At 40.8% G+C, this 27,361-nt stretch overlaps 1 protein-coding gene across 3 annotated transcripts in view; it reads right to left on the reverse strand.

Moving 5' to 3' along the window:
* The window catches only part of LOC109928522 (cytoplasmic dynein 2 heavy chain 1), a 534,366-nt gene that overhangs the window by 327,005 nt on the left and 180,000 nt on the right, over window positions 1–27,361 (reverse strand). For all 3 annotated transcript variants that reach the window (XM_048597671.1, XM_048597673.1, XM_048597672.1), the window contains exons 53-55: window positions 18,965–19,107; window positions 13,039–13,111; window positions 6,049–6,203 (exon numbers count right to left, since the gene is read on the reverse strand). In XM_048597671.1, coding sequence (XP_048453628.1) covers window positions 6,049–6,203; window positions 13,039–13,111; window positions 18,965–19,107 — 371 coding nt within the window. The remainder of the gene's footprint in view (window positions 1–6,048; window positions 6,204–13,038; window positions 13,112–18,964; window positions 19,108–27,361) is intronic.

The following is a 27,361-nucleotide window of genomic DNA, read 5'->3' on the forward strand; positions in this document are numbered from 1 at the left end:
GCCCTCTCAGGATCTTCAATATTTCAATAAGACCACTTCTCATTTTTCTGAGGCCTAACCTGCCTGAGTATTCTTCATAATATAGTCTTTCCATTCCATGTATCATCAAATGAACCTCTGAACTGCATCTAAGGCATTTATATCTTCCCTTAAATCAGGGATACCAAAATCTGTAGACAACTCTCTGGATGGGATCCCTTCAGCACTCCATACAACTGTAGCAAATTATTCATACAATCATGCACCGTTCCTTTTGCAATAAACAGCATTCCATTTTCCTCCTTAATGACTTGCCGTATGTGCATACTATTGTGATTCATGTATTAGGATACGTATATCCTTTTATAACTCAAGAGTTTAGCCATTTAAAGAATATGCTGCTTTCAATTCTTTCTGCCAACATAAAAATGTTCACATTTATCCACAATATACTCCATCTGCCACATTTTTACCCAGTCAGTTGACCTATATATATATATCCTTCTGAAGACTTGTTGGGCTAGATATTACACAGTTCTATCATGTGTGTCCTTGGCAGGCAGTTTGGACATAAAATATAGGGTGGGTGCCCACCCTATCACTATCTTACCCATCCCCCAAGCTCAACCTTATAACACAGTAATGCACAGTCCGTGCACCATATCTAAATAAATAATTACAGGTGAACAGACCTTGTTAAAAGATCAGTTCAGCCTAGTACCATCCTACACATGCCAGAATATAGTTATCATGGACAAGTTGTGGGAATGGACAGTCCCTTCTTTAAAATAAAGTTGTAAAAATGTGAGAAGAAAACAACATACTGTCTTTGGAACGTGCCATGTGCATATTGATAGTGCCTCATCTTCCTCCCCTAAGCTTGCAATTTAAAAATGCATTTCTCCACCCCTCTTGCAGCCAGCAGGTAACCAAATCCTGTCCAGAAAATACTTCTTGACATATTTGGATCTGAGGTTCCATTGGATTACTTTCTTGGGACTGGTTACAGTACTACAATCACCTGCTAACGAGCTCTAGTGCTGTTGGCAGCAACTCCAGAAAGGGGATTTTTGGCAGGATCACACATTGTGAATTTAGCCTGCCCACAGTATGTAAATGACTAGCTATCAACTTTCTTTCTGGGGAGCAATCCTCTCCCTGTAAATTTCTGCCCCTAATACCTTCTTCATGATTTACTGTCCTGACTGTATCTGTGTCTTCAGCAATTTTAGCTCTGATACATTCAGTCCCTTCAGCCAAACCATTGATATAAATTGTAAATAGTTGATCAAACACTGATCCCTGTGGTTCTCCACTTGTCACATCTTGCCAACCTAAAATTCCCCAATTATGCCAACTCTCTGGTTCTTGTTAGCTAATCAATACTCCATTCATGCTAATATATTATTCATTAAATATACTGCACAAAATAACTCATGATGTAATATGACACCCCTGTCAAATGCCTTCTGAAAATTTAAGTATAGCATATCCACAGATTCCCTTATATTCATATGGTTTGTTACTTCCTACAATAAATTAGTCAACCATGACTTCCCTTTAAACATACCATGACTTATTGCATTGAGGTGTTCTAAATGCCGCACTTGATAACGAACCTTGATAATAGATTCTAGCAATTTCCCGATGATAGATGTTAAGCTAACTGATCTGCAATTTGCTGCCATTTCCTTATTTTCCATTATCAATCACCTAGATTCAGTCTCTAAAGAATAAAAACTCACTTCACTTCTTCATTTCCTTTTTAAATACCTATAGAAACTCTTGCCATCTGTATTTGTTCTTATAATTTTTGGAGCTTTGCCTTGTATTCCTATTTGTCCCTCCTTGAGAATCCTTTAACAATTCCTTGATGTTTTATAGATTCTGTCCCACCCTCTGACTTGCCATTCATCTTTGCAGAGTTACATGTTTTTCTTTCAATTTGATACTACTTTGACTTCCTTCATCACCTACAGATGATAAGTCTTTACTTTAGAATCGTTCTCACTCACTGCACAGCACCTTTTCACCTGTTCTGAAATGTTTCCTTAAATACCTGCTATTGCATCTTTATTGACCTATTCTTTAAACTAATTTCCCAGTTCATTCAAGCCGGGTCTACCTATATGTCCTCATAATTGTTCGTAACTAAGTTTAAAACACTAGTCTTAGATCCACTTTTATCTCCATCAAACTGAATGTGAAAAGCCATCTTATTCTGAAGCACGCACCAGCTGTCCAGCAAACCGAATTAACAAGGCCCAACAAGCCCGATATTTATCTATATTATTTTTGTTTTGCATGCATATGAATGCAGCCATTCAAGGAACTTAAATTATTTATGTTAAGCACATTACATTAATTGGTCATGAGCTAGTAGAGATCAACATATTCAAAAATCATATTCCACAAAATTGAAAACAGCAAACATTGGAACTAAACTAAAGTAACTGCAAATACTTGGAAATTTGAGTACTAAATGACATTAAATCAGGTGATGATCACAATTTGGTCAAGGCTTTGAGATATTTAAGAGTCTGTCTAATAAGAGATATTAGCTTCAGAGTCTTAATGAATTTAACTTTTCTCTTTCCAGTTAATAGGGAAAAGAAGCAGATTCACAATCTTCTCAAAAACATGGATCATCATGGCTAGCTGAGGTACAAAAACAGGAATTGCTGGAAAAGCTCAGCAGGTCTAGCAGCATCTGTGGAGAGAAATCAGAGTTAATGTTTCGGGTCAAGTGACCCTTCCTCAGTCCTCGGGTCCATTCCAGCAATTCCTGTTTTCGTGTCTGATTTACAGCATCTGCAGTTTTTTGGGTTTTTACTTAGCTGAGGCACAAGTTCTTTCTTTAAATAGCTTTATATAGCATTTCAGCAACTGGACATCTCTGCAGGAGTTCCTCAGGGTAGTGTCCTAGACCCGACCATCTTCAGCTGCTTTATCAATAACCTTCCCTCTATCATAAGGTCAGAAGTGGGGATGTTCATCGATGATTATACAATGTTCAGCACCATTCGTGGCTCCTCACATACTAAAGCAGTCCATCTGGACAATATCCAGGCTTGGGCTGACAAGTGGCAAGTGACATTCATACCACACAAATGCCAGGCTATGACCATCACCAATAAGAGATAAATCTAATCACCGTTCCTTAACATTCAATGGTGTTACCATCACTGAATCCCCCACTATCAACATCCTGGATGTTAATTTGACCAGAGACTCAACTGGACTCACCATATAAACAGAGTGGCTACAAGAGCAGGCCAGAAGCTAGGAATATGGTGGCGCGTAACTCATCTCCTGACTCCTGACTGTATTCCAAGCATGTACAACCATAGAGCCAAAACAATCACGTAACCGCCTCTAAAGACAAATGATTAAGCATTTGATCTAGTGAGGAACTTGTGCCAAGTGACAAATGGTCCCTCAGAAAGAATAAATGGTCAGTGATAAGTGTTTCATTTAATGAGGAACTTGCATCAATTTTGGGAAGACTGAGATGATGAGCTGAAGACTATCAATCATGGGGACCTGACAGCATACATCCCTCTATCCTAGTCAAATGAGCAAGGAGTTGTAAAAGTAACAATAACAAACCATAATGAAGACGATGGCTGATGTGTAATTGACATTTTAAGGAACAGCTCACAAGATCGTGAGAGGTAACAACAGTTAATACCCATCACCCCTAAGAGCCAATTAGAGATTAATCGTGCTCTCCTTAAAGCAATTAAAAATAAGCTTCTCCTCACTTTGGCAAGTCAGAATGTAAAAATATCACTGATTATGCTGTGGTTTGGAAAGAGACATAAAGCAGCAACTTTCAGTAATTAAAGTGTGCAGTATGTTTGAAACTAAAGTTAGTAGAGCCTGCTGCCCAATCGAAAGCGAAAAACCCTAAAGGTGTTAGAGAGAGAGCAGAGACTAAGTGTTAAGCCCTAAGTTGAATCAGAAAGCAAGAGCTGTAGTATGCCCATAGAGTTGCTACCCTGCTCTGTTATAACTGATATTTACTCATTCATGGAGTCGTTGGCTGGCCAGCATTCAATGCCTATCCCTAGTTACCCTTGAGAAGATGGTGGTGAGTTGCCTTCTTAAACTGCTGCAGTCCATGAGTTGGAGTTTAATCCACAATGTCTTTAGGGAGGGAATTCCAGGATTTTGACCCAGCAGCAGATGATATATTTCAAAGTCAGGATCATAAGTGACTTGGAAGGGAACTTGCAGGCGGTGGTGTTGCCATGTATTTGCTGCCCTCACCCTTCTAGATGAAAGTGGTTGTGGGTTTGGAAGGTACTGTCTAAGGATTTTTGATGAATTTCTGCAATGCCACTTGTAGATAAGGCCAGAGGTCACACAACACCACCTGATGAAGGAGCAGCGCTCTGAAAGCTTGTGATTTCAAATAAACCTGTTGGACTATAGCCTGGTGTTGTGTGACCTCTGACTTTGTCCACTCCAGCACCTCCACAGCTCAAGGATAGTATAGGTTGGGGCTCTACTCATTGGAGTTTAGAAGAATGAAAGGTCACCTCATTGAAATGTATAGATTACAAAGGGGTTTGACAGGGTAAATGCTAAGACGATTTTTTTTTCCCCTCAAGGAAGAGCTTAGGACCAGAAGACATAGTCTGAAGACTGCAACAAGGAGGAATTTCTTTTCTCAGAGGGTTGAGGGTCTTTGAAACACTTACTACAAAGAACTGTGTGAGCAGAGTCCTTATGTATATTTGGGACTGAGATAGTTAGATTATTGATGGATATGGGGAATCAAGAGTTGTGGAGAAAATGCAGGAAAATGGAAATGAGGACTACTGGATCATTCATGATCCTACTGAATGGAAGAGCAAGCTCAAGGGATTGAATGGCCGACTCCTGTTCCCATTTCTTATTATGGTCTTATCGTTATACTAAAATCGGATAAATTTAAAGAATCTAGGAATGCAAAAATTGGGCATCCATGGAGGTACTGCAGACCATCAATAGCGGCAGATTTACATTCAACCATAATCTGTAACTTCACGTTCCGCCATGTCTCCCACTCTATTATTACCATTAAGCCAGGAGATCAACACTGGTTCAGAATGGAATGCCAAGAGTGGCACCAAGCCTTTTTAAAAATTAGGTTCAATCTGATGAAGCCACAAAAGAGGACTACCTGCATGCCAAAAGGCAGAACCAGCATGAAACTGACAGGGAAAACATTCCCACAACCAAAGGAGATAACACAGTGTGGAGCTGGAGGAACACAGCAGGCCAGGCAGCATCAGAGGAGCAGGAAAGTTACCGTTTCAAGTTGGAACCCTTCTTTCTGAAGAAACGTCAACACTGGCTCCAGCATCTGCAGTTCTTACTATCTCTGAGTGAGCCACAACCAAAGGGTCAGTCCTGCCATATCTTGTCATAAATGGTGGCGGACATTTGAACAACTAAGAGCAGATGGAAGCTCCAGGAATATCCCAATCATCAATGATGAGGGTGGAGCACAGCACATCAGTGGGAAAAAGGCAAAGTTTAAATATCTGCATTCACTTTCAGCCAGAAGTGCTAAGTGGTTGATTCTTGTGAGATCCTCAGCATCACAGATGCTAACTCCTCCAAATCAGACACAATCCTGACTTGGAATTTTATTGTCATTCCTTTAAAGACATTGCATCAAAATCCTGGAACTGCCTTCCTATCACCCTTGTGGGCATCGCTGCCGTAACTGCAGCATTCAAAAGGGCAACTCACCACTACACTATCCATTACAATTCAAAATGGGCAATTAGTTTCACAAACAATGCCCACATTGCATGAATGAATGAATTTAAAATATACTTCATGATTAATTTTAAGTAACAAAAACTAAGAATGCTGTAATGTATTCAGCAGAACATGCAGCATCCTTAAAGAGAAAAACAGAGTTAGATTTACAAACCAATGTCCTTTCACCTGAACTTTTTTAAAGTTTAGAACAACCCAACAATTATATCCCAAATAGAATTGAAAATTTGAGATTTCTGCTTCTGCAGTTCATTCAAATGTTAATGACTTTTATTGTTCCTTCCACTGTACCTGCAAGTGACTCTGCCGTTTGATTAAGTCACTTTTCTTAGTATTGTAGATTGAGTTATACACATTCAAGAAAATCATGTATCTGTGTGGAGTAGCTCCATATACTCTGCAAGACTCATGAATCATCAGGAAAGATTTTGTTAGATCAGCATCACCTGCGAACGAAAGTACAGCATCAGCAAGTCGTAAAATTTGAATTTAGATGATATGCACCAGATTATAGATCGTTTTAGGACAGTGACAGTGAAACAATGCATTGCAGTTTTCTTTAAACAAGTGATCTATATAAAACAGCCATTGGAAATACATTTTAACAACCATGATATACAAGTATAATCCTTTCTGATAGCAGATTTGCGTTTTAAGAAATATATTATTATTGACATAGGTTTTAACCAGTACTTGAATTATTGCATAACTTTGTATTTAAAAAAAAATCGTCATATATCATGCAATCTGAAACTAATCTGCATTCATCCATACATGACTGAAACTAATTTTCTGTGATCAGTTATGTTCAAGCTTCCACCTAAAGCTTGGTTCATGTATACCAGTGGTAGCTGAAGTTGACCCACAGAGGCAAACCTCGAGCATTATATGACTGTAGTTTCACAAACATTCAGGCTTTTTTGCCAGAATACATTTGGTCTAAGCAACCATGATTTTGAGTGCTGTTTCCTATAATCCTAAAATTCCTAAAAGGTGCGTAGCTTAATGCTACTGCAAGCACTGTGCTACAATGGCAAGCTGTATCAGACCAAGATAATGAGAAAAAAGCACCAATAACTCTGTATCCAGTTAGAATTTGACAATATTTCTGAAATAGATCAGTTCACTGACGACTGCAAAACTGTTTTATATGTATAAAGTGAGATTTGACGTTTTTCAGCAATCCTCAACTATAATGATAACAAATTACCACAACCTCCGTTTTACCACATTACTGGCTATATGGACATAAAATAAACTAAATAAATCCACCGGACTGTTAAATTGCCAGGATATTTCCTGTCTCTGAGCACATGCTGGGGTACACAACGGATAAATATTCTACAAATGTACAGTATTATAAATTCTCAATGGAAAGTTAATTTTACTCTTTCAATTCTGAGTATATTTAAATTTTTATGATGATTGTAGAGATCAATAACTTTTAAAAAGATATCTGGATTACAGTAATTGACTGTAAAGGTCACATGACAAGATTAAGTATTTTACTGTACTGTAAATAATAATGACTGAAAATTATTTTTGTAGGCAACATATATTCTAAAGTTTCTCCATTTAACTTTTAAAATATCTGAAAATCCCCTGCTACAGTTACACTTCACATTGTCCCCTAAGTAGACAGTTCATTCCCTATGTACCTCTATTCTCTGCTTCAGGTGGCTCACCTACTTTCTCCTTTCCCTGCTGGGTCGCATCTAATTTGAAAACTTACTTTGCACTGAAGATTCCTTCTCTCTAGCCCAAGCAAAGGGAATCTTGCAGCCTCCTTTAAATCCTCACAAACTCAATCTAATCAGAGAGCAAACAAGGTAAGCGTTTTCTCTGCTCCAGTTGAAGGACTAGCTGCTTCCTTCTGCCTCTGTTTCCTGCAGACTGAGTTGTGTTTCTGATGCTCATAGTTATCTTAACAAAATCTTCAATCTAATATCACAATCGTTTTGTCTTCCCAAAGTCTAATTCTATAATAATGTGAATTAAAAAGGCTGAGTGTCCAGGTAGAAATGCTAAGTCATTGTACTGCAGACTCCCCAATTCCATTCTATCTTGGAATTAAACAGAGTGTTGAAGCATAACTATTCATAAAACCTAACATTTCTAATATATTATTAGACTCGGAGATCAAATCCTGCACCATTGTCACAGGTGTGAACATCTAGCACCTTATCATCAAGTCATGGCTTGGGATCCTCTTGCACTCACAGAAACCAAGGCATCCAAGCTTATTGGCTAGCAGATTGCAGAACAGGACAATGACTCCGTTCATTCCTTCATTTTAACTTAAATCACAGAATCATAAATGTGTTATGGCGCAGGAGACGGCAATTTGGGCCATCAGATCTGTATTTAAAAAGTCCCAAAACATAAAATTTGAAAATTTCACATTAGTTACAAAATTGTACCAGTTGTAATTTTATAGTTTTGAAAGCTCAGTGAAGATGGTCAACTCTTTGAAGAAGCGTTAGTTCTAATAAACATGTACTAATGGTTTCATGGTGCAATGATTCAGGTAGCGTACCAAGCTTCCAGCATAAACCTGAACTTAATTTGAATATAGTTGTGTATTATCATTATACTTTATTAGGTTTGCTTTGAGAAAAAATGTTAATATTAACTATTGACTCTGAGTAATGACAACAATAGTATTAACAATGATGGTGACATGCAATTCTTACCTGAATATTGAAGCAACAGATCAGGTCAGATGGTCCAAAAAAGTGGCAATTACATTCACATTGATCTAAGATGACATATTTGAGGAGGGCAAGCAAAGCAAAAGAATAGACAGTAAATGCTAAGATTCCAAGGAAGAGGAAAAGGAAGGTCTGGGAGCACATAAGCCCCTAGAGCTGGCATAATATAGGTTAGGTGGTTAACAAGGCATAGAGGGCACTTTCCTTGATCAGCAAAGGCACGGAATATGAGCAGGGAGATTAAGTTTGATCTGGATGAAACATTGGTTAGGCCACAACTAGAGAACTGTGTGCTGTGCAGCCACATATTGCAAGAAGCATATGATCACACGAAAGGATTATAGAGAAGATATATAAAGATAATGCCAGGAATGTAGACATTAACTTAGGAGGAAAAATTGCTATTTTGAAAAGAGGAGTCTGAAGGAATATTTAATTTGGTGCATAAAATTACAATAGCCCTGAATAATAAGGGCAAGAACTTTCCATTCAAAGAGATGACACAGGGGAGGGAGAGCACAGATTTAGTATAATTGATAGGAAGATTAGAGGTGCATTAAAGAAAATCCTTTTCATCCAAAGGGTGTTGGGGGAGCTGGAAGTTAGTGCATAAAATGTGGTAAAAGGCAGAAACCCTCACTGCATTTAAAAAGTACTTGTTGCGCTTGATGTACTGTAATTGACAGGGGCATAAACCAAAAGTCATTAATCCACATTAGCTCCTTTGTGCCTGCCACAGACCTAACAGCTTCCTCTGTGCTGAAATGCTTACATTTCTATGATTGTATGAACTGGTTAGTGTGTGCACAAAAATAACAGATATATTTTTCTCATACTTCAGAGCACAGTTTTTCTTATCCTTTGCCTACATTGAGCGGCTTGGGCATTGGGATTCTTCCTCAGCGCTGTCTTACCCCAGACACAGGACATGATCAATTGCACCTACATTGATAGGACGGAAAACGTTCATCTGAACTGCCCACTATACATCTCCCAGCAAGGAATGGCAGTGAGCTCCCTTAAAAAGCTCATATACTAACTTTTTCCCCCCCAGAGTGTAAGAGGCTGTGGGGTTACCTTATAGAGGTTTATAAAATCATGGGTGCCATAGATAAGATGAATAGCCAAGGTGTTTTTGAGCATTGATGGCCCAGGCCTGCAGGGAGTCTCCTGCCCAGTTGCAGGCTCACTATCCTCAGCTTGCATTGCTACAGGGTTTGGAATGATAGGCAGGGAGTCGGAGAAGGTGGCTAGGCATCTATTGAGTGTTCTGAAAAGATGCTGCTAGCACTTGGAGTGAGGTCAATGTCCCTCATCCTCATTTCACCTTCACCATTGATACGGAGTACCTATGGCTAGAACGATGCAATTTAGGGTCATGTGCATATCCACAGTCATTGAGTGTGTTGGACCTGGCTCTCCACAATGGTACCCAATCTGTCCATTGAGACAGACAGATGTATGCCTGCCAGAGCCAGCATAGTATATCAACATTGGAGAACTCCTCCACCTTTCAATCTGGTTTACCGAATGCCTCCGACAAACATTCCTGATATTCCTGTATCAACGCATTTTGACAAATTCATTAATGATCCACAACAAGGGATTGTCTTCTCCTTAGAGGCTGATAAGTGTTTGATCTCAGGCTGTCCTCTGAGCATTAGGGACCAAAGGTTTCTTCCTCACTCAGCCATTGAGATGTGTCACTGATGTGGTCCTCAGATTGTGATCTCTTGTCTAGATTACCCACCAAAGTAAAACCCATTGAGTTGCTGGGGGGATGCACATGAAAACTTTACTGGTGAATTCTCTGAGGGTTCAGTGGTTTCCTTCTCAGAGGTGATCACGCTGTCTCTGCCACTGGTCATTTTGTGCAGGTGCACAGGAAGCCAGGACTGTTACTTAAGAGGAGAAAGGGAATAAGCTGTCTAAAATGGATGAAAGCTTATACAAGATGAGTTAGTAGTGATGGAAATGGAAGAGATGCACAGTAAAGCACAATGTAGCTTATAGGTAAGAAGTCTACAGAAAACCTTCCATCCCCACAGAAGTGTTGCGCTCTCCTCTAGCCAAATCCAGAATTTCTTTTCATAGCAAAGAACGTGATGAGTCCCCCAAACCCTCCCGATAAAGGAGGGATTGAGTATGATGGAAGTGATTGGAAGAACATTTAGTTGTAACAGGTAAGTAGAGAGGGCTGAGGTGTTTTGAGTAAGTCAGAATCAGAGGAAGGATTAATAGTTTTCTAAGATTGCAGGGGTGAGAGCAATTAAATGGATATGATGCATGCAATAGTGAAAGTTGTGGTCCAGGAACCTTGGTGAGATGCGAATGCAGTGACAGAGTTAAGATTAAATGCTGGCACTGAGTGTGCAGTTATAGACAGAAGATACTGGCAATTACTACAGTGGAGCACCAAAGATCACTGTCCTTCTTTCTGTACTGATGGGTGTCCTGCTTCACCCAGGACACAGTACATACCAAAGCTGCACCTGTGTCTAGGCTGGCTTGATGTAGTTTGCCTGGCCTCTTGTGGCAGTCAGCTGGAAAAAGGACTGCCCTATCCCACCAACACCCTTCCACTAAAAAGCTTCCTGATTCCTCGATCTGAACTGGGTACTTTCCTTTCCTCTGGGCCATGTGTTCAGAAATAACAGTTGAGCACCATAGTATATGGGGTCGTTGGTTATTCCTGGTTTGCAGCATCTGAAGTGCTGTGTAGCTGGGCCTTTAATATGGCACGACAAGTGTGCATGCCAAAAGAGTTGGCAATGGCATAATTCCCTTAGTAAGGTTCCAAAGAACCTGGCTGAATAAATATTGAGGTAAAGAACAGAAGATTTCATGAGAAATATTTCGCTGAGCCATGGGACATTAAGAGCCAGGAATCTCACTGGACAAAACAAATTAGCTGAAAACAGGAAGATTCCTCCCAAAGATGTGATAAACACAATAATATTCCAAACCGCTTAATAAAGGTGCGAGACAAAAAGCGAAGCCAGCTAATATGCATTAGCAATATGAGTGGGGTTCACCATAACAGAATACTGCCATCAAACTAAGGAGAAGTTCAGCCTACCACATAAATGAGTAATGTAATATATGAATTTCAGGGCCAGTGTAATGCCGGGTATGTAGAGCATTCATCCTTTAGTCTGGTGGATGGGATCAAACAGGATATTCCTTCTGCTGTTCACAACAATATACTGACCATATTTAACTTGCCCAGACTAAAAATCTCACAACTCCCTGTCGAAATCTAGATGTGATTCTGCAATTGAAAAGCATTTTCTGGATAATCTTGAGGACGCACAGAATTATGCTGACCACCAATTTAGAATGATCAGTCAGGCTTGCAGTATGGTACACTTGCATGTACTGGAAACTACATAGATTAATACACAAAACCCTTTTCTTTAGACAGAAGGAATATATAAATGCACAATGCCAATTTCAACTCAATAAAATAGATGAAAACCATTTGCACATCATTTCTCAGAGCAATACCCTGACCAGAGTCAAACTGCCTGATTTAAAACTTGATTGACAGTTGTTTGACAATTAACTGTCAATCAGCATTATTGAGTGCACTTCCCATGGCAATACCTCTACCAATGAGAGTCACTTGTCAACTGATGAGCATTCTCCTCCCATGCAGTATCAATTTTGATTTTGCCTTTGCATTGGTAGTCTTGCAAACTGTCCTCATGCGTGTAAGAAAAGCTTCAACAAAATGTGCATTTTTTTTTAAGCAGTACACAAGTACTATACTATCAAATGCCTATACCTACTGATTTATTGAACCATGAATTAGTAAAGATGTTTTGAAACCATAATGCGTCAATAGCTACATTGATACATTTAGCTTTTATGTTTGGCCATATCAATTAATTTAATTAAATAACATCATTTTATTGTTCCATAATATTGAAGACTGGCAAATAGAACAGAGTATCAAAGTCATGAAATATTTCAGGAATGATAGCTGCGCTGAGATACCATACTGAAATGTTAAGATTTTAACTTAAATACAATTTTACTTCTTCCTTTGTTATAGTACAACAGTCTTTTCAGGTCTACAGGACTAAGACAGTACAAAAGAAAATGATTTTGATGAAGTAATACTGCAGCAGCATTCAACCACTTCAGTGCAAAAGCTGTGATTTTCCATAAATCAGTTAAGTAAACAAAAGTGCTGTAGTAATTTAGGAGCACACGCCTTGATGCAAAAATTGCAAGTTTTGGAAGTGAATCAATTCAATATATGCACCGCAATGCAACTTGATTGATGACGAAGGTGTAAAAAAGTTGAGTTAATTCATCTTTCAATAATTAAGTTATTTAACTGAAGTAAGTAGGTATAGGATTTGTATTTATTAAATTTTCAATTCCAGCATCAATTCCAATATTGTAAACATGGAATGGGTAAACTGATAAATTTTAATTCTAGTTCCAATGTAAGTACTTATAAAATGAAGCGTATGAATTATTATCAAGATATACAGGAACTGCTATGAACCAAAATGTATTTCAAAGACATATCATACATTAGATTAATAAATGAACAGACCAGAAATTGAACTTCTACGTCCTTTTTCTTTCTTCTCTTGAGCACAGTTCAGCAAAAGTAACATTTCTGGAATCTGGGAAAAAAGATTTTTGCAGTACAATAATCTTGTAACTAATTTTCCATGATGCATCGATTTGAAGATATGCAAACATAAGTAAAAATATGAACAAAAACTATATAGAGTAGATATTGAAGTGGTATCACAGTTATGATGGATTAACTAATTGAATCATTTTATTCACAAAGCAGGGACAGCAGGGGTAGTTACTAGAATCTATAATCTTTCAATCTAAAGGACAGGTGTACCATTAGATCTAATGAAGGCTTCTTAAATTCTTTACAAACAAAATAATCAATTATATTGTTGAAACAGGTTGCTAACATTTATGTGTTGTTTACATAGAATAATTTGTGGAGGATAATTTGGACTCAGAGTGATGGTGTAAACACAATATCTGCACAGCAGCCTGCTATACACTTCTCCCAATTTCTGGTTCCACAATTCAATTCCACTTCCATCTCGACCACTGTTGGAATAGCCTTCAGCTGCCTAGATCTGACTTATTCTAAAACACCAGAGGACTTTTGTATTAAGACTGTGTCAAAGGTTAAAGCTTGCATTGCAATCTTTGAAAATAAATATGAAAATAAATCAAAGCACAATGTTGTGATGCTCAAAAGTTACAACATAATCCTTGCAGCCTCATCACATCTGCAAACAAGTGGAAACTATCAATGGTGATTCCTTTGCTCTGTCAGCAAAATCAACTTTTTGGGTGGGGCCAGTTTTCAGCTTGTTGTTTTCAAAACAAGTGCAAATTATTGCAGAAAATTGAATCGTGTTTTACATGAATTGTGTTTAAAATTCCACTATACTCATACATCAGTGGGTAGTTCCTCACTCATGGCCTAATTGAGGTCTTCAAGCTGGAACAATGAATGCCCAATTAAGGGCCTCATCCTCCTACATGCAGCCTGGCAGGTTTACCCTGCAGGTTGCTGGACAATTAAAGAGGTGGAGATGCCTCTTGTCAAGCCTCCAGTGCCAATTAAAGGACCTGGAGTTGTTGGTTGGTTCACAAAGCTGACTGGTCAGTGCTGTCTAGCCTCCGTTGAAGCACTGTTGTTCTGACCCGCTCTGAATTTATATAGTCTGGTCTATCATGGTTGGCTGTCTTGTTTCCGATTTTGTACTGCAGTGGTATGTAGATGGGGTCTATTTTAACATGTTTGCTAATTGCATCGGTGGTTGAAAACCAGCCCTTCAGGGATTCTCGTGCTTGTCTTTGTGTTTGTCTCCTTTACATTAGTGTGAGACCAAACTCAAAGAAAGTGACCATTTTGCGGATCACCTGTGCTCTGTCTATAGGGATGACCCGACCTCCCAGTGGCTTGCCATTTCAATAAACCACCTCGCTATCATGCTCATATTTCTTTCCTGGGCCTGCTGCAATGTTCCAATGAAACACAACACAAACTCAAGTAACAAAACCCATTGTCCATTTAAGCACTTTACAGCCTCAAGCTGGTCAACATTGAATTCCATAACTTCATAAACTGACTGCATTATATCTGTTCTCCATTTTCCTTAAACGCCTCTCCCCACCTCCCCACTTCTACCACTCCTGCTCACCCACGTTCCATCCCCTCCCATACACACAGACAAGTCTTGTCTGACTTGTTTACTTTATCTCATTAAAGAAGACCCATTCCTTCCTTTCACAGATAACACGCTGTAGAGCTGGATGAACACAGCAGGCCAAGCAGCATCAGAGGAGCAGGAATGCTGACGTTTTGCGTCGAGACCCTTCTTCAGAAATGGGGGAACGGAAGGGGATTCTGAAATAAATAGGGAGAGAGGAGGAGGCGGATAGAAGATGGATAAAGGAGAAGATAGGTGGAGAGGAGACAGACAGATCAAAGAGGCGGGGTTGGAGCCAGTAAAGGTGAATGTAGGTGGGGAGTTAGGGAGGCGATAAGTCAGTCCAGGGAGGACGGACTGGTCAAGGAGGCGGGATGAGGTTAGTGGGTAGGAGGTGGGGGTGGGGCTTGAGGTGGGAGGAATGGTTAGGGAGGCGGGGACGAGCTGGTTTTGAGATGCAGTCGGGGGAGGGGAGATTTTGAAGCTTGTGAAGTCCACATTGGTACCAGGGTTCCCAAGTGAAATATGAGATGCTGTTCCTGCAGCTTTCGGGTGGCATCATTGTGGCAATGCAGGAGGCCCAGGATGGACATGTCGTCCAAGGAGTGGGAGGGGGAGTTGAAATGGTTCGCGACTGGGAGGTGTAGTTGTTTGTTGCGAACTGAGCGTAGGTGTTCCACAAAGCGGTCCCCAAGCCTCCGCTTGGTTTCCCTGATGTAGAGGAGGCCACAACGGGAACAGCGGATACAGTATACCACATTAGCAGATGTGCAGGTGACCATCTGTTTGATGTGGAAGGTCTTCTTAGGGCCTGGGATGGGGGTGACGGGGGAGATGTAGGGGCAGGTGTAGCACTTGCTTAGGTTGCAGGGAAAAGTGCTGGGGGTGGTGGGGCTGGAGCGGAGTGTGGAGCGGACAAGGGAGTCACGGAGAGAGTGGTCCCTCCGGAAAGCAGATAAGGGTGGGGAGGGAAAAATGTCTTTGGTAATGGGGTCAGATTGTGGATGGCGGAAATGTCGGAGGATGATGTGTTGGATTCAGAGGTTGGTGGGGTGGTACGAGGGGGATTCTGTTTTGGTTGTTATTGCGGGTAGGGGGTGTGAGGGATGAGTTGCGGGAAATGCGAGATACACGGTCGAGGGCGTTTTCGATCACTGTGGAGGGGAAGTTGCAGTCCTTGAAAAAAGAGGACATCTGGGATGTCCGGGAGTGGAATGCCTCATCTCGGGAGCAGATGCGGCGGAGGCAAAGGAATTGGGAATAGGGGATGGTCTTTTTGCAGGAAGGTGGGTGAGAGGAGGTGTATTCGAGGTAGCTGTGGGAGTCGGTGGGCTTGAAATGGATATCGGTTTCTAGGTGGATGCCAGAGATGGAGACAGAGAGGTCCAGGAAGGAGAGAGAGGTATCAGAGATGGTCCAGGTGAACTTAAGGTTGGGGTGGAAGGTGTTAGTGAAGTGGATGAACCGTTCGAGCTCCTCATGGGAGCACAATGTGGCACCGATACAGTCATCAATGTAATGGAGGAAGAGGTGGGGGATAGGGTCAGTGTAGCTTTGGAAGAGGGATTGTTCCATGTATCCTACAAAGAGGCAGGCATAGCTTGGCCCCATGCGGGTACCCATGGCCACCCTCTTTGTCTGTAGGAAGTGGGAGGAATTGAAAGAGAAGTTGTTGAGAGTGAGGACGAGTTCAGCTAAGCGGATGAGGGTATCAGTGGAGGGGGACTGGTCGGGCCTGCGGGACAGGAAGAAGCGGAGGGCCTTTAGGCCATCTGCATGGGGAATGCAGGTATATAGAGACTGGATGTCCATGGTAAAAACGAGGCGTTGGGGACAAGGGAATCGGAAGTTTTGGAGGAGGTGGAGAGTGTGGGTGGTGTCACGGATGTAGGTAGGGAGTTCCTGGACCAAGGGGGAGAAAATGGAGTCGAGATAGGTGGAGATACGTTCGGTGGAGCAGGAGCAGGTGGAGACAATGGGTCAACCAGGGCAGTCAGGTTTGTGGATTTTGGGAAGGAGATAGAAGCGGGCGGTGCAGGGTTGAGGAATGATGAGGTTAGAGGCTGTGGGTGGGAGGTCACCTGAAGTAATGAGGTTTTGGATGGTTTGGGGGATGATGGTTTGGTGGTTAGGGGTGGGGTCATGTTCAAGGGGGCGGGAGGAGGAGGTGTCAGCTGGCGTCTGGCCTCAGCGATGTAGAGGTCAGTGCGCCATACTACAACTGCGCCTCCGTTGTCTGCAGGTTTTATGGTGAGGTTGGGATTGGAGCGGAGGGAGCGGAGGGCTGCACATTCTTTGGGGGAGAGGTTGGAGTGGGTGAGAGGGATGGAGAGGTTGAGGCGATCGATGGCTCGACGGCAGTTAGAGATGAAGAGGTCGCGGGAGGGTAGGAGGCCTTGGGGTGGTGTCCAGGAGGAGTGGGTGTGTTGGAGGCGGGAGAAGGGGTCAGTAGAGGGAGGGTTAGGCTCACGGTTAAAGAAGTAAGCGCAGAGGCGGAGGCAGCGGAAAAACTGCTCAATGTCCAAACATGAGTTGTATTCGTCAATGTAGGGGTGGAGGGGGACAAAGGTGAGTCCTTTACTGAGGACTGACCGTTCGTCCTCAGTAAGTGGGAGGTCTGGGGGGATGGTGAAGACTCAGCAGGGCTGGGTGCTATTGTCTCCTCTGGAGCTGCTGGCTGTGGAGGTGGTGGGTGGAGCGATGTCGGCAGTGGGCGGAGCAATGTTGGTGGTGGGCGGAGCGACGTCGGCAGTGGGCGGAGCAACATCGGCGGTGGGCGGAGCGATGTAGGCCGGTAAATCTTGGATGTTGGTGGCAGCGGCGTCCTCCATGTCTGTGTTGGCCTCGGAAATGGAGGCAGCGGCATCAGCAGCGGTGTTAATGGCGTTGGCTGTACCGGAAGTGGGTAACCGGGTGGCGGCAGATGTGACATCATCCATGGAAACTTGGTGCTCCGAAGGTGGCCACATGGCCAATGGCAGCGGGCACATGGTGGGGAAGGTCCTGGGTAGGGTGGCAGGCACCAGTAAGTTTAAAGTACTTTCGGTTTTTAGTGTCTAATAAAGCCGAGTAGAATTGTGAGTCCAGGCTGTGGATCGTACGAAGAATAAAAAACAGGAGAGGTCCTTTGCAGGTCTGGGAGAGGGAGGCTCTGAGCTGGGGTAGGCTTAATTGTAGTATCTGGAGATGCCGGTGCATTGCAGCGAATGTGTATTTCTGGAGTCGCAGGGAGAAATGCTTCTGTAGGATATCAATGTTCTGAACGTAGCGGTTGTCGCGGTTGGGGCCAAATTGGGAAGGTTAAATGTAGACTGTAGTCCGTTGGGGATGATCCGGTTCCGTAGGCAGGTACTCAGAAAGGTAATGTGGCTGTAGTACCTGGTTTGCTTTAGGACGTGGTCGAGTAGTTTCAGAGCCAAAGAGAGTACAAGAGCGTTGCAGTGGGAGAGGGATACACTGAGGTTTTTCCGGACAGAGGAGGGTAACTTCTTTAAGGTGGGCATCCTTAGAACAGGCTTCGCAGTGGGGTTAAAATTGTTACAGAGGTAGTAGGAACTGTCGATGCTGGAGAATCTGAGATAACACGGTGTAGAGCTGGATGAACACAGCAGGCCAAGCAGCATCAGAGGAGCAGGAAAGCTGACGTTTCGGGTCGAGACCTTACTTTACACTCATTTTACATTTCTTTTTCTCTTTCACCACCATTAACAACCCTTTTGTTTTTTGTACTGCACCATCTACCCTCTTGCTCCTCCTTTGCCTCTGTCATATTAAAAAACATATTCCAATACCTTCAGTTCTGAAGAAGTTATTCCAGGCTCAAATATTAACTGTTTCTCCACATATGCTGCCAGACCTGCTGAGTTGCTCCAGCATTCTCTGGGTTTGTTTATTTTCCTTCTTTGCCCAAAGGTGATTATTTACAGAAGCACAGTTAAATGTCAGAATTATTTTTACCAGAAGTAGTCAAGCAGGCAAGTCCTAAATCCACCTCAGTCAATATGTGGATTAAGTCCAATGCTGTTGGCACTAATCTGATGTACAAAGTAACTGTCTACCCAGCTGACCCAACCAAACCCCAAAGACATCATGCAGAAATGATTTGACTTTTTTTTCATGTGACTTATATACTCAGCAAATGAATCTGAAAAAATTTTCCTAAATAATTTTTCCTCTGAAGATAGAATCTATTTAAAATCATGCCTTCAAAAGGAATCTTGAGAGACTAATTACAGCTAGATATTTATAGGAATAATGAGAATACGACTAAGGTTTTCTACTTACTTTCTTCATGCTGCTATTAGACCAGCCTTCCATCCACTGCACAGAACACTTCTTGTAAAAAGCTGGGTTACTTTCACAGTTAATGGTAAAATTGGAGTTGGTGCAGTCCATAATAAGAACAATGTGCAAGTTCTGCTGAATTCCTATATTAAGAAAAAAGTATTTTAGTTTACTTTCAAATAACATTAATAACAACAGGAATATTAGATAGAGTGATCGTTTTTATCCCCTGACACTGCACGTTTAAAAACAAAACTAATAGTTGTTTTTAAGTGACACAGATTGGATGAGTGGGGGTAGCTATGCAGATTTTATTAAGTTCCCATTTTACTGTCATGAGGTGGAAATTTGTCTCAGCCAATCATACCTCTAAACCTGATATTTAATTCTACTGACTGCAATAAAACTGAATATCAAGCAGTGTATAACAAGCGGACAATTTGATGTGACCCACTTTACACCACCACCAGCTGTGACAAAATGTCTACCCTAATATGGAGTTTGATACTTTGATTTTTATCAACTAAGTGATCACTTATTAAATTCAATGTAGTATCAAGACCAAGCATGGTGTTCAGGTAAAGTGGGTTTAAAGAAAGGTATAATTGCTTCAAAATGCTCCAGTGTAAGTCTGTTCCTAAAATTATACAACAAACTCTGATTTTCACATTTCTATTACAAATTAGTGTATCCATATTTTGAATGGATATTGTAACGCTGTTACTGTCCCTGACCAGACCACAACATTTGTACTGCAATCTAGCTAAGAATGGTTTACTTTTAAAGTAGGTAAAGAGCAAGATCCAGGGGACTAAGAAAGGAAATAAAGTGACAAGACGGTAGAGTTTTGAACAAATATTAATACCATGTGCAACTAAGTTCTTACACTCAGAATTAGGACATGGTAAAAATGGGTCATAGATTATGATCAAACATCTCAAATGCATTAAATGACAAATGCAATCAAGACAGATCCTCCAGATACTAATGATTTGGGATCATCAAATCCCATTAAACTTCAAAACGGATTACAATTCTTCACTTTTACTAATTAGGCCTTATATATCAAGAATGATAGAGGTCATACATTGCTGGTTTGCTCAGTAAGATAAAGATAAAGTCACCACAGTCCCACCAGACCAACGGGCTGCTCTCTCATTAGGGAGAAACAATTGGTGATGATTTATCCTGAGTGTCACCATACCTCGGGTGAGGGGAGAGGTTGAGATGGAGAGTCCTTCATGGTAACTTTAGCCAGTGCAGGAATTAAACTCATGCAGTTAGGCATTAATATGCATTGCAAACCAGCCATCCAACCAACTGAGCTAACTGACACCCATGTATAAAAAAAAGAGATAAATACGGGATTTAAATCACAATGTAAACATGTTGCACTGTAATTCCCTTAAGCGTTGATGCTAAATTCCTGATACAGGTGAATGCACCATAAACTGTGCTTTATGTAAACTTTTTTAGCATGTGTACCAAATATGTTTTATTATTAAAACAAATCTGCAGCCTCATGCTGATGTTCAATGAAAGACCACCATGTTAAATTAGGAAATAACATGATCTATCAAGCCAGGTTTCATTCTGGAATCTTCTCCTGCAGCAATGACAACTGGGATCATAACAATATTAACTTTGCCTGAAACTTAAACCTGAACCCGTTTCAGCATTCTGGCATCACAATATGGTACCACACAGAAAGTATCCAAATGTTTTATAATAAAATCAATATTTGACGAGGATGTAACTAACCATTGCTGAACTTTGGAAAAGGTAAAATACTTATCATTCACTAACACAAATTAGAAACGTTTATGTCCATGTTATTGGAATATTAGGCAGATTAAAATTCCATTGTATTTTTAAAATTGCCAAAGTTTACATTTTGTTTTAAAATAGAGTTAATAGGTTTAATAATAAAAGTTTAGAAATAGTTGTAGCATTATTGTTGGCTTTGCATCATAACACATTTCCTTTATTAAATATTGTGGGATAATTCACGGACTGAATTACAGTTTGGCAGATCAAGATGTAATCACCTTTTCTATCATTGTAGCCATCCTCATTGTGGGATTCTGTAACCCAAAAAGTGAAGTTGGTTCTCACACGCAGTGCACACAAGTATTCTGCGAGATATTAATACAGAATTCAAAGGCAGCACTCAGGTTTCTTCACGCTGGTAATGTTAGGGTGGGCTTGAAAATGCATCTTCTGACTCAGAGTTGCAAATACAATCACAAAGGCAGAGGATCACTATTCAAAGATTACTACATATCTCCAGGAAAATTTTAAAACAAGAAAAGATCCACTTGATCGACCATCGAATTAATAACGACTTCCAACCTGCAGACAACACTGTGCCATAAGTGCGAAAAGTAACAATTGTGACACAATTTGACCAACTCTGGAAATTTGAGCTTGTAATCTTCAGAATTTTGTTCAACCAGTCTATATTCTTTTTCCACTCTGTATTAGATCGTTTGATTGTCTCAATCGTGTGTGTGCGTGCATGAGACAGTATGTGTATTTGAGGTTTTTGAATGGGTACAATTTAAGCTGCATAATGGTAGATTAGAAATTCTCTCTCTTCTCTGCTCTTGTTAAAGTTAAGTGTGTTACAACAAATGGAGTTATTTTCTGTTAATGACAAAATCTGGGGTAAATTGATTTTGTCCTGAATAGCAGTCATTTTGGTGATCTCATTGAGATTTTATACTCTTATAAATTTCAGTGACGCTTGTTGAACAATGGAGCATGATTATTGGTATAAACCTTTCAGTTAACTCATGACACTGCAGTGGCAGAGTTAGAATGAGTGTAAGAAAACAAAGAGAAAATGGTAATACTTATCCTTGAGGACCATGGAAGATCACTAACCTTCTTCCAGCACAACTAGCATTTCTGTTGGTGTGTCAAGCAACACTGACCTGAGCTGCTATTTGGGTCCAGGCTAGTTAGGCAGGTGGTGCAGCCCCCTTTGCTGGTCCACAGAAAACAGGATAGCCCTCCTCTCCACCACCTCATCCACCATCACCTCCAAGTACTCTTTTCCAGAGTGAGGTGCCAGCTTCCCATTCTGGGACTTGACTTTTCCCAAAATAGTCTAGCAGCACAGAATGAAGGCCAGTTGCTGGCTTGCAGCATTTGAAGTGGTTCACAGTTGGGTTTAAATATGGTGCCAGCAGCATGAATATTGCTTGGTCACAGCCGCAGTGAGTACTTGCACCTTTGCTGCCACATGACTGTAAAAGAAGTGCTCTGCAGCACCCAGATGCATCAATAATGAGGTCAGCAGTGCTTGCATGAGAAAGATCACAGTGAACCATGATGGGAAACCCTCCAGGAAACTCCCTAAAAATATCACCTAGCCTAAAAATAGAAAAAATCAACCTACTATTTTGAAAATCTTTCTATCAAAGCAAAACTGACTTATCGATAGTTGTTGGTTTCATCCTTACACATTTGCTTGAGCAAAAATGGCAGCACTAACAAAAGAGATTCCATTTCTTCATGATGTTCTGATGAAGAGTCACCACACTCGAATCATTAACTCGGATTTCTCCAGACCAGCTGAGTTTTGCTTGCAATTTCTGCTTTTGTGTCTATTTCTTTAAATCATTTATTTTCGATTGCAGAAAGCAAAGTCGATACTGCTTCTTGTTCAAGAAGCTATTTTAAGTCCAACTTCTCCAGATTATTTGTCTTGGCATGTCTATTTTCAGTTCAACATGGGCATAATATTGCAGTTCTCTAGGCTTCTGGCACCATTGATCCATTTAAGGAGAATTGCAAGATTATGGCCAATGTCTCTGCAATTTCAACCTTTATTTTCTCTAGTATTCTTGTGTGTATCTCAACCAGTCCTGGTGACTTATCATCAGCTTAAGTACAGTCAGCGTATATAAGATCATCTCTTTGTCAATTGGTATGCCATCCAGTGTATCTCAGTTATCATCCTCTTTCATTATGACCTGGGTAACATCATCTTTCTTGACAAAGGCAGGAGCACAGTATTCATTTCCTCAACCATGTCCTCTACTCAAGTCCCCTTTTGTTCCCTGATCAGCCCCACCTCTTATTTTACCATCCTTTTATGCTTCTAGGTTTCCTCTTATCTTGGTTATCAGTCTCTTCTCATATTCACTCTTTGATTTTTTTCATGAGGTTTATCACTTTCCGGCTGAACCTGCTAGATTCATTTAGTGTGGTTCTCACTTGTATTAATCACCCCTATCCAAAGCAGCACCTAACAGCTATCTTTCTGTTTCATTGTATACTCCATCCCTTTCATAATTTAGGGAGTTCTGTATTTGTTTACCATTTCTTTCATCCTCATGGGAATGTACCTTGATGGTACGTGAACTGTTTTCTCTTTAAAGGCAACCCATTTTCCTGTTATAGCTTTTCATGCCAATCTTTGATTCCAATTTATCTAGACTTGATTGGTCTTGGAGTTTAATTCTCACATTTACCCCATTATAACATCAGCACTGTTTTATCTTCTGCCATGAGACTATAGTATAGTCATCTATCTTCCAGTTGTGCCACCAATTAATTACACTGTCTACGTGAAGTACTATAGATACTGGAGATGTGACATAAAACAGGAAGTGCTAGAGAAACTCAGCATATCCGGCAGTCTGTATGAAGAGAGAAAAACAGTGTTAATGCTTGTACTTCAACAACATTTGTAAGTGATTGGGTGGAAAATTATGTTTTTTATGCTGTACATAAGAGGGAGGAGGGACAAGCGGAACAGATGGTGAGGATACAGAAAACAAAAGACAAAGGGAATGCCAGTAGTAGAAGAGAAGATATATCAGTAATGGACAGGTATTAACAGTATTAGTGGTAGGTGTTAATAGCGGAAAGTAGACCAGCTCTGCTGGAAGCAAACCCATGAAACAAGATAGCGGTTGGGTGTGGGATGAGTAAAGGAGGTGCCATCGAAATGGCTTTATTAACTGAGGCCATGAATGTACCCCACCAAGAGACAACACTTGCAAAACCCAAATCAGTGTTCAACATGAAATGTTATTGGACAATATTTGCTAAAAAGCCCTGAGTGTGTGAAGAATTACATTGACTACTCTGAATTGGTTGCCAGTCAGGCTGACAGGGTGGCACACTTGTAGTTACATACACCGAAAGTGACACAGAATTGGACAGCATTTGCTAAATAAATCAGGATACTTGAAGAGTTACACCAAAAATCAATTTAGGGTAGTCAGTCAAGCTCATAGGGTGGCACACCTGTGGTTACTGGATGCTATATATGATAGTACACAGGGCCCTATTCTTTTCAGACAGAAAGAACAGTTACACGCAAGTCATCTATTTCAACTGTATAAAATAGGCAACAACTGTCCTCTGGATCGTTTTTCAGGGCAAGGCCTTGATCAGAGTCAATCTGCCTGGTTTAAAATGTAAACAATGCTTGGCAGTTAACTGTCAGTCAATGTCTAACTGGTGCATTCACCACAACAATGCCTCCACCAATCAGAGTCCACTTGCCAACCAATTAACAGCCTCCTCTCAAACAGTGTAAGCGTTAGTTTCTCCCTTAAATTGGTATTCTAACAAATTGCCTTGATGAATACAAGACGGAAAGCTTCAACAAATGTATCTTTTTTTAAGCAATACACAAATTCTGTACTACCAAATGACATTTTTTCTGTTGAAAGTTTGGAGTTTCTACAGCTAAATCCTTAGCCTTAAAACACACTGCAACAGTGTCTTTTTAAATAAGGAGGTCAGGGAAATTAATTTTTCTGCACAGGCTCACACTTAGAAGTAGCTTACGTGATTCACAGAGAAGCATTAGATCAAGTTCCACAGCAGTAACTGACTTTAAATAATTTACATATTGTCTAAATTAATGGTGAATGCAAGATAGAAATAGAAAGCTGTACAAAATATGTAATACAAGTAAAAGCAGGCATCAATAACTAATCAATTTATGTTTCAGTGTACCAAGTCTCACTATACCTAAGTATCCTTTTACTCTCCTATTTACTTATGAGATAATTAAAATCTCAATAGGATGTTAAAACAGGTACTTTTTCATCTAGGTTGTTATAACAAGTTGCCTGATTCTTAAACCCTAAAATTATCTTTCTAAACTGCTTATTACAAATTGCAGAAACAATGCATGGAAAATGTAAAGAGAGACTGAAAATAATATAAACAGGCACATCTTTCAAAAAGATTAGAATGATTGACATTTAAAATAAAAAACAAATCACGAATTGCACTGAAAGCACTTTAAATTCAAAAGGAACAGTATAAATAAGTTGGATACGCTTATTAATTGCTTTTCTTCATTAAAGGGTGGCATGAAAGAAAAATGAGACAAAGTGCATGACTTTTTCACAATGCTTGCAGGGGTACCACCTTCTAAGATGTGGAGCAGCATGTTTGGCCACATATTGGAGAGGGTTCACAGGTGGGCTAGTGTAGAAATTTGCTCAGTCTAACAGAATAACGGCTTGCCCCTAACCAACTTGCCCTTGTGCCATTTTCCTGAAGGTGTCATCAAGCTATAAATGGTGGCAAACACATGAGGCCTCCTTAATCAAATAGCACCAAATCTTTGTCACAAAGGATAATCTCCCCGAATTTTAGAATCCTAAATCCCTTTCACAAACACAGCATTCCGCATTTCTACAGGAGCAGGTCTGGGATCAGCCCATAGTTGGTGCTTGCAGCTGGCCATTTAAGTGATTAGCTGCCTCTACTCAAATAGGATTTTGAAATTATTGCAGTCTGAAACCAAGAATGTGCAAATTAGAAAATTAAGACCAGATCTATACATCTGTTTTGGCTAGCCAGGGTATCCCTTTGGACAGGTGATGTATCCATGTGGATACAGTCCCATGACATGTTGGGGATGGCAGAACAGCATTCTTTGAGAGGGGAAAATCAGCCATATACCCTTTGTGAAAGTGCATAAAAGGTGCACAAACTCGGCACTGTGAAAACTATAAAAAGGCTAATAAGTCCGTCAGGAAGTGTCAAGATGACAAGTGACAAGACCTGTCAATGTATTTTTATGAATTAGTGTACTCTAGCAAAAGAGTGTAGCCTGCAATATAGAACTTTTAGGTAATATAACTCTTCTTTTCCTGTTGTTTGCATGGCTTGATGTGGATGCTGGGTGATTTTGCAAGGAATGTGAAGGGGTGGGGGAGGATGGTACATGGAAGTAGCTGTCATGGGTGATAAGTGGAGAGGCATAGGAGCGACTGGGTAGTCCAGCGTCCCATGGGATGTGGGCAGAGGGCATAGCATGGAATGGACAAGGTATGATAGTGTGCAGGAATGAAGGGGAGAGTGAGGTTTGGATGAATATTTTGTCTTTTATTACTTTATTTTAGGTATTAGTGACAGTGCTGAAGTCCTGAAACAGCCTTCCTCTACAATTACCATCATTCTCAGATTGCACAGGCTGACTTAAAACAAAGCCTTTATCCTCACAACCCCTCATCCTTTGCCCACCTCTGCACACCTAACACAAGAATAATAATTGGGTCCCAAGTCAGCCTACTGAATACCAGTTGTCCAATTCAGGCGAAATCACTGCTGGTGACTCTGTGCAGGACTGCAGCCCATGTTTAAATGTCACATCACATTGTTTTCCCCGTCCCAAATCTAAACTCTTCTCAGTGGATTCAACAATTCTCTTGCTGATGGAATTTTACACGTACGCTCACACACATATAATAATTTTAAAATTTTCTAAAGAACCACATCCTTTTTTCATCTGGAAAGGAATAATTTACTGGTCATTCCTATATCCCATGGGGGCCTGAAGAGTTAACCACAGAGAGTGCAATAATCTTATTACCTTTGAAGAGGTTCTGATGCTGGAGCCAACAGCAGGTTACAATGCCACTGGTGATGCCTGGGCACTGGCCTGTATGATATTGCTTGAGACAGTCAATCGAAAGTCCGTTCTGAGGAGTTCTATCCAATTTTGGAAACCAGGCAGAATTGGCACATGAGTGACACATGGGCAAAGCCTACAGCGCAGCCTCACCAGGAGAGGTTAGTGTTACTGTGGCAGGAAGAGAATGAGGACCTTTTAAGATGGACTGTGAACGACGTTAGAGGAAGTAGTTGATGGTGGTTGCAACAAATAAAGGAGTTCTCGCTGACTCCTGATATGCCATTAGGGTGTCATCTCCAGTGACCTGCCAGGTCTTTGCTGCTGCATGAGTCAATCTGACACAGGTAAGATCCCAGCAGCCTTCCCATTCAAGTCACATTAAATATAATTAGAGATAGTAGGAACTGCAGATGCTGGAGAATCTGAGATAACAAGGTGTAGAGCTGGATGAACACAGCAGGCCAAGCAGCATCAGAGGAGCAGGAAGGCTGACGCTTTGG

The sequence above is a fragment of the Rhincodon typus genome, chromosome 6, assembly GCF_021869965.1.
Source record: "Rhincodon typus isolate 14 chromosome 6, sRhiTyp1.1, whole genome shotgun sequence".
NCBI classification, from domain to species: Eukaryota; Metazoa; Chordata; class Chondrichthyes; order Orectolobiformes; family Rhincodontidae; genus Rhincodon; species Rhincodon typus.